At 37.6% G+C, this 10,425-nt stretch overlaps 1 protein-coding gene across 1 annotated transcript; it reads right to left on the bottom strand.

Moving 5' to 3' along the window:
* Window positions 1–6,954: 6,954 nt before the first annotated feature.
* Window positions 6,955–10,089, bottom strand: LOC143864050 (cytochrome P450 81Q32-like). Its single transcript, XM_077374868.1, has 2 exons — window positions 9,073–10,089; window positions 6,955–7,704 (listed from the first exon to the last, which is right to left on the bottom strand). Exons 1-2 carry the CDS (start codon window positions 9,970–9,972, stop codon window positions 7,087–7,089), a joined length of 1,518 nt encoding a protein of 505 aa, XP_077230983.1. The 5' UTR covers window positions 9,973–10,089; the 3' UTR covers window positions 6,955–7,086.
* Window positions 10,090–10,425: the final 336 nt, after the last annotated feature.

Here is a 10,425-nt window from a genome sequence, read left to right as displayed (position 1 = left end):
GTGAGTTATTTTAGGGTTCGGTGTTGTTTAGCTTATATAAGACTTCCTAATATTAAGAGACCCAAATTAGGAAGTAGAGCTCTAGAATGTGCCTTTATAAGTTACTCACTTACGACTAAAACATATAGGTTTCTAGACCTTGACAACAATGTTATAGTGGAATTAGTGGAAGTGGAATTTTTGAAGACAAGTTTCCATTTAAATCAAGACATAGTGGGGGTACCGTATATATTGAAAATAGTGGGGGTACCAAGCCTAAGTTAGAAACAAACACCGAAGTTGAAATTAAACCTAGGAGAAGTAAGAGACCTAAAATAGCCAAGGATTTTGGATCTGATTACTTTGTCTTAAATTTGGAGAGAAATCCATCTTCCTTAGAAGAAGCCTTGTCCTTGTGAAATGCAGATTTTTGGAAGGAAGCCATCAATGACGAGATAGAGTCTTTTATGTCAAATCAAACTTGGAAACTAGTTGATTTACCTCCAGGATTTAAGACCATAATTGTAAATGGGTTCTTAGAAGAAAACTAAAACCTGCTGGAACCATAGACAAGTAAAAATCTAGGCTTGTTGCTAAAGGCTTTAGACAAAAAGAAAATATAGATTTCTTTGATACTTACTTACGTGTTGCTAGGATTACATCCATTAGAGTTTTGATTGTATTAGCAGCAATTTATAACTTAGTAATTCATCAAATGAATGTTAAAACTGCTTTCTTAAATGGTAGTTTTGAAGAGGAGATTTATATGGACCAACTTAGTGGTTTCATTACTCGAGGTCAAGAAAAAAAAGTATGCAAACTTATGAAATCATGGTATGGTCTTAAACAAGCACCAAAACAGTGGCATGAGAAATTTGATAATGTTATTATAATAAATGTTTTTAAAATTATTGAGAGTGATAAATGCATTTATTATAAGTATGTTAATACTTTTTGCATTATTATTTGCTTATATGTTGATGATCGTTTAATTTTTGTTTCTAACTTAGAAATAGTCAAAGAAACCAAAAGTCTTTAATACAAAACTCTGATGTGAAAGATTTAAGAGAAGCAAATGTAATTTTAGGAATTAAATTTACAAGAACTGAAAGTGGTATATTTTTAGACCAATCTCATTGTTTAGAAAAGATATTTAAAAAATATACGTAATTTAATTGTCATCCTGTATGTACTCCTTTTGATCCTTGCGTTAGATTATATTCTGATGAAGGTGATAGTGTTAACCAAAAGGAGTATGCTAGTATTATTGGTAGTTTAAGATATGATACAAATTGTACTAGACCTGATATATCATATGTAGTAGGTATATTATGTAGATATACTAGTAATCATGATATAGAACATTAGAATGCTATATCACATGTCATGAGGTATCTTAAACGAACTATTAATATTATGATACACTATCAGAGATTTCCCGTTGTCTTAGAGGGATTCAGTGATGCTGATTGAAATACTTTTTCAGAAGATTCCAAGGCAACTACTGGTTATGTGTTTACTATTTGTAGTGGTGCAGTTTCTTCGAGATCCAAGAAAAATAATATTATTCCTCAGTCCACTATGGAATTTGAGTTAATTGCACTAACCTCTACATGTGAAGAGGCTAGTTGGTTGAGAAACTTTTTATCTGATTTACCTATTTGGGAATGACATGTCCCGCTGTTTTGATTCATTATGACATCACAACCCCTATTGAAAGAGTACAGAATAAGTACTGTAATGGAAAGTCGCAGCAGATCCGCCGGAAGTACTGTACTGTGAGAGTGTTGATCTCTAATGGATTAGTCACCATTGACTTTGTTAGATCTAGTGATAATTTGGCAGATCCCTTAACTAAGGGAGAAAATCTACAATACATCGAGGGGATAGGACTAAAGCCCATTTGTAAATAGTTACCTATGATGGATACCTAGCCTAGGGACTAGAGATCCCACGAACTATGCTTTCAATGGAAAAAATGAGTCATAGTGTAATTAGTGGACGACCATGCTGATTTAGAGTTTATTTCGATGTACATCCCTATGTGGTAACCCATGCATGATATCCTGACGTATTTCTAAGGTTGAGTGATTACTCTTAATTAGATCTATAGCTCGTATGAGTGTGATGCCTAGGCTACAGGAGGACCCTTGATAGAGTCACCTGCATATTGGCGCGGAAGTTGGCCGCTTCCAAAGAGAATGAGGGCTTATTCTCTTATGCTTACATGGATACTGGGATATAACATATGGCCGTAATGTGCGATCTTTTTTTAAACCAATTGAACACTTTAGATCATGCGGGTGGTGCACTTCTTTCTGTACCCAAGTGTTGTAGTTCAACACATAGTCACTATCAATTCCTTAAGGTTAGAATGCATCAACGGATCAAGACATAGTCACCTTCATTATACATGATACTTTGTTGATTGCTCAATTGTGTTCTGTTTGTCTGTTATTTACATAACTACTTTCTCTAAAATTCAAATTGTTTGGCTCTTCTCTTTCTTCTCTATTTTGTTATTCTTTACTAGGCAATCAGAGTGTTCGTAGTTTGGTTCAGATCTTTTTGTTCGTACAGATTTAGAAAGATATCGACGATGCATCTGGCTATTGTATCCTGGGGGTTATTGCGTTTGGATCTGCTACACCGGAGGGTCTTCCATAGAGGCGCAACATCACCTTAAAGAAAGCGACCTAGTTCGTGCCTCATCTCGCTGCATTGAAAGGTTTTAATGATTTTCTTTGCTTTCTGTTTTTCAGTGAAATCCAGGTACCCTATATTTATAATTTAGAGGAAATTTTAACAACAGTCCATACTAAAATTTTGTCAGTCGGCCCAAAATAAGTTAGTAGGACCAACATTGCTTAGTTGAATCCTAAATATGTTAGTTGGACCCAAATTTGCTTAGTAGGCCCCAACTGGGTCCCCAAATTTGCTTAGTCTGCCCCAAATTGAGTTAGTCGGTGCCAAAATTCGTTTAGTCAGCCTGAAAACCAGTTAATTAGCCCAAAAAGTAACATGAGAGGCGATTTGTCCAACAATTTCATTTTCTTTATAAAATAGCATTTATAAGAGTTCATTCAAGATGTGACATTTGTACATTATATTTTGAAGACGTTAGCATGTAACAGTAAATAGCCCTATTTAATTTAAGAGAATAACACAATAACCACTGTAAAGTATATAAAAAGTACTATCAAAAAGAAAAAATTGTAGTTTGGAAAAAAAATTACCGATCACAAAATTTGTGTTTGAAAAAATTAAGATTTGACCTTAAAGACTGCAAACATGACATTTCAAATGGGACGGAGTACCAAACATACACGGGATTGGACTATTCTCGGGGGACTCGTGAAATTCAATCATGAGACGGTTTCTTTAGGGAAATGATTTGGAGACTGAGAATAGGACCTAAAATCCCACCTACAATGAGAATCACTATGTGTTCAAAAAAATTCTTTTTGATGATTTCCCTAATGCTCTGTTTGGTTCTCTTATTTTGAGAGAAATAGCAGCGTATATAATTCTAGTAATTCGCCCGAGTGTGTTTGGTTGGAAATTTAAACAAAATGGGGTGTTTGACCGCCGTGGATTTCGGTCGCTTGTCGGTGACGTAGCAGCCTCAAAACTCGCCCGAAAAATTTCACCAATTCGAAGAAATAAGGGGAGAAATTCTCGGCAAATTAATTTGGGAAATGTTATCAGCACTACTGTATTTTGATGAGGGCACTCTCACTTTATTAAAAGTACGGTGTGGCCCATGTCGTAGGATGATCCAAACCGTCCATTAGATGGACCACAGCCTAAATAGATTATACGCCAAAAGTTATTTATATAGGTTGATCCTAACCCTCCGATCTATAGAGGGTTAGGATCAACCCTCTAGCATTCAGATCAGAGGGTTAGGATCAACCTATGGGAATGAATTTTGGGGCACAACCTATTTAGGTTGTCATATTTTGTTTGTAATTTTCTTTCTTTATTACAATTTTTCGGTAATTTTTCATTTAAAACTTACCATTTCTATCGCAAATCTAATAAACCGTAATGATTACTATTTTTTTTCTACTTTTGCTGCCACCTTTTCACCCATTTACTTCTTCCAATCTTTGCATCAAGACGGGCCACAAGCCGAGCAAGTGGAATGGGCGAAGGTGGCTAGCAAATTCCTGTAAAAATTAGAAAGGGAAATGTTATCAGCACTACTGTATTTTGATGAGGGCACTCTTACTTTATTAAAAGTACGGTATGGACCGCACCATAGGATGATCCAAACCGTCCATTAGATGGGCCAACACCCATGTAGGTTGTGCCCCAAAAATCATTTCCGTAAGTTGATCCTAACCCTCCGATCTGAATGTTAGAGGGCTGATCCTAACCCTCTATGGATTGGACGGTTAGGATCAACCTATGGAAATAATTTTTGGAGCACAACCTATTTAGGTTGTGGCCCATCTAATGGACGGTTTGGATCATCCAATGGTGCGGGCCATACTATACTTTTAATAAAGTGAGAGTGCCCTCATCAAAATACAATAGTGCCAATAACATTTTCCAAAAAAACTCTCCCAAACCAACCAAACAACTTACGGGAGATTTGCTCTCAATCTCCTCTTTGACTGATTCCCTCTTGATTTACTTTCAATCTCCCTTTGACTTCTGCTTCTCCAAATCCTCCCAACATCTACCGGCATCCAAACAGAGCATAAAGTTAAGGATTTGATCACGTCACTTGTGATGTTGTGGCGTGAATCAATTTGTTCGGTGGGCTTTTAGGTCCTATTCTCGGTTTCCCTAGCATTACTCATTTCTTTATGAAAGGGATTTAATTTTTTCTTTTAATTATGTACGAAAAAAGGAATTTAATTAAGCCGTGCAGAAAGTTTTCTTTTTCCATCAAGCATGTGTCTTAGGGGGCCATTCACTTCGAAATTTGTCAATGATTTCTTTAATTTTTCAAACTAACAAACTTTTTACTGATAGAATTTTTGATATACTTAAATATAAATGTTGTTAATCAGAATTGCCATATCACCTTAAGGAAGAAAAATAATTTATTAAGGAAACAAAAAAACGGAAACATTCTAAAAAAGATTGACTATCTAGTCTATCTGCATTCTTTCCATGTTCTTGGAGGTTTCCTAATTTAATTGGTTGTTTTAAAGAAAAGCTCCTTCCATCTAATTCTGTAAATATTTTCTGCATTCTTTCTTCGTATGTATATATCAAGTTTATGTTAATGCTCCGTTTGGTTGCTAGGGACGGCTCAGAAAGTAGTGCAATATGAAGTCAAAGGGAGTCAAACGAGATGAGACAAGCATTTTAATTTGTCTAGAATTACCTCGGAGAATAGTGAACCAGCGTTTGGTTGCACAGCATATTCTCGAAAAGTAGAAGAAAAAGTAGGGGTGTCATTACCAAAATAGGGATAGACGGAAGAGAGAGCATCATTCCCTAGAAATTCAACCAAATATTTTTAGTCTTGGAAGGATTTGCTTTTAGAGGGGACAAGGAATCCACATCATCACACAAGTAATTATTACATGGGTGAAATCCAAGGGAGTCCAATGTTATTTTGGCAACCAAATATGGAATGGGATGTCAAATCCAAACCAAATTCCGACGGCTGCCGAGCTTTTGTGCAATCAAACGAGGCGAGTGTGCATGGGATGGGACGGGATTTTTTTTTTCAAAGTACTGTACGACTCAGTTTTTTAAGTACGGTACACTGAGATTCGGTACGGTATTATAGATTTTGGTATTGGGCCCTAATGTTGGAGCTACATTTCAACCCAATTATTCAAAACTAAATTGGACCCCTTATGTTGGAGCTACATCTCAACCCAATTACTCTAACTAAATTGGACCTATAGTCACTATTTAGATTTGGTATTAAGAATTCTGGTGAACTATTGTTGCATGTGTAAAAGGGTTGCATAGTCTGTTAATCACCTGCTCTTACATTCCAACGTGGCTAGGGAGCTGTGAGGTACTCTTTTTGCATTGTTTGGGATCGACTGGGTTATGCTAAAGTCACTTGAAGCCTCTTTCTCTGCTTGTGCAGCAATTGGTATCAGTAAGTCGAACAAGAAGAGATGACTGTGTAAATTTGGTACATGCAATTCTCTACTCTGATATGAGACGTCTACCGATTTTTTCGGTTCCGGTCCTGTTTTTTCAGGTTTCGGGACCTCCTAGTTTTTGTAAGGTGTCAATACATTGTAAAGGTAATCAACAAGAACTATTACCCGAACAATTTTTCGTAAAATCATTGTTTGTTGTTTGTATTATATATTTAGGCTCCGTTTGTTCCACGGAAAATAATTTCCGGAAAACGTTTTTTCTGGAAAATGAAAATGTTCTACTTTCATGTTTTTGGTAAACCACAGGAAAATAAGTCCAGAAAACATTTTCTGTTGTTTGGTTGACACACTGAAAACGACTGTTGGAATTTGAACTCTGGAATATCTACTCAAACAACTCTTTGGAGAGTTATAGACAGGACTGAAAAAACCAATGAGAAGAAAATAAAATATACGAACAAAGAGATGAAGTGTTTTAAACCAGAGAGATGATTGGTTTCTCTATTTTTGTTGTTATTATTTTACACGCCATGCACCTCTTTATCTAGAGTGCATGTCACTTTCAACATAAACCACACAACGTAACACATGTAATGATCATTAATGCTTAACAAAGAAAATCCTTGTAGAAGGATTTCCACATATCTTGCATTGAAATCTTCAAATTGCATGTGCTGCCAAAGATCCGCGGACTTTAAGACTTGGAGCAGAGCATTAATTTCCTTGAATTAAAATATTGATTTAATTTTCAACAATGAAGTGGAAATGTAAGAATACTAATATTAACCAAAATAGGTACAAAAAAATTAACTAATTTCACACCCAGTTTTTCATCACATAACCGCATGCTTCATCCACCGGCCATACTAGTATTATTAAACAAAATAGGTAGATAAACACAAATTGCTTTTCCTATTTGGATGGATCAACCAGATAAGTTTATAGTTCGAAGCACACATATAACAATTAAACGAACAAAAAAAAAACAACAAACGATACGAACATGAATATTAAGCACTTATTATATCATATTCTTGAAGACCTTGTCCATTACTTGCCGCGGTTTGCACATGACCACCAAAGGGTTGGCTTTGGGCATTGCGAGTCCTGTGCCTTCAGCCAAATCAACTTTCTCTTCATTAACTCTTCTCCATTCAAAGCTCTGAATCAAAGAACCCAAAGCCAATCCCATCACACGTTGTCCCAGCACAGCCCCAGGGCAAACCCTCCTTCCCGTCCCAAATGGTAAAAATTTATGTGCTTCAATTTCTTTACCTTCAAATCTCTCAGGCTTGAAGCAGTCGGGTTCCTCCCACAGCTCAGGGTCTCTATGAACGGCCCACACATTGGCCAATATAATCGTGCCACGTGGCACGTCGTATCCCCCTAGTTTACAATCATGGGATGATTCATGTGGGACTAGAGATGGAAGTGCAGGGAACAATCTCAAAGTCTCTGAAACTATGTTGTTAAGATAATGTAACTTGGATAAATCTTCTTCTTTGATAAATCGATCAAATCCAACGTGAAAATCGATCTCATCTCTAGCCTTCTTCAACACCTCAGGATGGTTGACCAAAAGAGACATTGCCCATTCCATTGTTGTTTCTGATGTATTGGTGCCTCCAATTAGCATGACCTGTGTGGATCAACAAATTCAACCAACACAAAATTACGTATTTAGCAAGTTTGATGGAGTTAGGGCTGCAACAGGGTCGGGTTGGGTCGGGTCGGGTTTTTCAAAACCCTAGCCCAACCCTGGATGCCATTATCTCGGCCCTGACCCTGAGTCAGGGCCGAAAAACCTCAACCTATTGCCCGCCCTACAGGGCTTAGCGCGGCCCTGGCCCGCCCTAATTGGCTTTGATTGGGCCGGACCGGGCCGAGCTGGCCCTGATTGACCCTAGTGCAAATACCAATTAAGAGTGCAAAAAATAAAGCAACCACATATCATATAGAACAAAATGATCAATAAGCAGAGAAGGGGAACAAAATAAGACAATATGACTTCAACAACATGACAGGCAACAGAGACAATTAATAATAATAATCTAAAGAAGCATCAATCCAAGATAATAGAAAACATTAGCAAAAGAAACATGCACAGATTGTTCAATTCTATAATAGAAAACTTAGGATCAGGCCGGGTCGAGCTGACCTAAGGTATTAACCCTGAACCCGACCCGACCTGACCCTGAGTCAGGGCCTAAAAAATGAACCTTGACCCGCCCTCAGGGCTGGAAAATCCAGCCCAGACCCTGCTCCGGCTCAGGACGTGTCAAGGTAGGTCAGGGCCAAACTTGCACTCCTAGATGGAGTATTAACTACGAGAAATTATATGATGCCCGACCGTCAAAATAAAGGGCAGAGAGAGACAAACCCTCTCTCCCTTGATTTTTAATTCAAGGGAAAGCACCGTTTTTTAACTTTTCCTTAGTTCAAAAACCTAGGCAGCAGGTTTTGTCTCCTTCCACCCTGTACATTTTTACAGGTCGGGCATCATATAATTTCTCATTAACTACAGCCACTTGATTTCTAGTTAGGGCTTCTAGATAACTACTGCTGTTGTAGTAAGTATATGGACGGTAATTTATATACTTACCATCCACATTTTACACATACTTCCAGAAAAAAGCCTCAAAAAACGTGTACTTTTTATTGGAACCTGTGTAAAGTGATTGGAAATGTGGTTCCGTGGGACACTCGTTAGCAAAACCCTACTTTAAATAATACATGATGTGACTCGACAAAATTAGTGACCCGCAGTACCAACTCTTTCACCCTCTTTTCTAAAACTAGCTCCATTCCGATTCAAAACCTGCCATCTAAATTGAAATGGAGGCCGAGGAAGTAGCTAGGTTTGATTAGAATTTAACAGACACTAGCTATATGGATTTTACTATGGGGTGTGGCCTCTAGTTGTAAATTAATTTTCTTCTGCGGATATGCATAATAAAATATTAAATAAAAATCATAATTCTTAAAAGAAATATACAGTAACACTCACTAATACGAGCCCTTTGATGATTTCATCGGTATAATATCCAGGTTGTGATTGTTGAAAGGAAAGCAAGTGATCGATCATGGTATCATTATTATTGCATTGGCGACGCTCATTTATTAGACCTTGCAAAAATTTGTCCATCTTCTTACTAATAATGGACATGTTCTTCTCGATTCCCTTGTAATCTATCCAGCGTAAAAGTGGCAAGAAATCTCCAGCATTCGATGCACCTGAAAACTTGAAAGTGGCACTTATAAGCTCCTGAAATTGCTTTGCCTCTACCTTGTCCTGGATGCCGCCTGCATCGCCATAGTACCTCTTTCCCGCCACCATTCTGGTTATGTTATTAAAAGTGACCTCACAAAGTTTGGATCTTAATCTAACACTAGTAAAGCCAATGGATGACATCTTATAGAGACTAGACAGTAAATGCTTAACTTCTTCTTCTCGAGTGGAAAGAAACATGTTGAGTCGGCCAGGGGAGAAAATTTCTAGTGAACACAAGCGACGAAGATTGCGCCAGTGATCACCGTAGGAGGCTGAAACAAGGGCAGTATAATTGTAGCCCAAGTGCCTGTTCATGGTCAAATGTGGACGGTTAGCGAAATTGGCATCGTTCTTAGTGAAGCATTCCTCGATCGCGGTTGGTGATGATACTACAACAACAAGGCGGGAGCCGAATCGGAGGGACAAGATTGGACCATGTTTAAGCGAGAGCTTGTGAAGGGTTCTATGTAATGGATTTTCCAGGAGATGGAGGTGGCCTAAGAATGGACGAGCTGCAGGTGGGCTCGGTGGGAGTTTTCGTGATCCTGCTCTTGCTCTTGTGTCAAAGAACAACTTGTACACCAGAGCTATCAAAGTTGAACACATGAGAGATACGTATAACCATTTGGATTCCATGCTTGCTTCACTTAATGAAGTGACTCACGGTTGAACAACTAGCTAGCACATGAGCACACTGAGAGCATAAGATCACGAGCAGATTGTTCCAACTAATTGGGCCTTGGAGTCATAAGATTATATACTGGTTAAAAAATACCTCTGACAACAACAATATTGCAAAATATTGGAGTAACATGCCAGATTATTATTATAGAAAAAACAAATGTGAACGTCATCATCACCGACTCATAAGAGTCCTTTCAAACAAAGCAACTGCTATGTACATAAAATAACGTGGGGGTATGAATAAAAAAGTTAGTGTTTTAAACGTTTTTTTTTTTTTCAAGTGCTTTCACGGTTTTGGTAATTCTATGTGTATCTCATACATAGAGTAATTTTTCTCTTCCTTGTTAAATCCAATAGTGTTTCTTCTTCAAGACTAACCAAGGAAGGTTTACAAAAAACGTGAGC

This window comes from Tasmannia lanceolata, unplaced genomic scaffold (genome assembly GCF_043159265.1).
Source record: "Tasmannia lanceolata isolate RefF3 unplaced genomic scaffold, GAP_Taslan_0.1 ptg000044l, whole genome shotgun sequence".
In the NCBI taxonomy this organism is placed as follows: Eukaryota; Viridiplantae; Streptophyta; class Magnoliopsida; order Canellales; family Winteraceae; genus Tasmannia; species Tasmannia lanceolata.
Note: the sequence above shows the minus strand (reverse complement) of the source record. Positions and strands in the feature narration are given on the sequence as shown.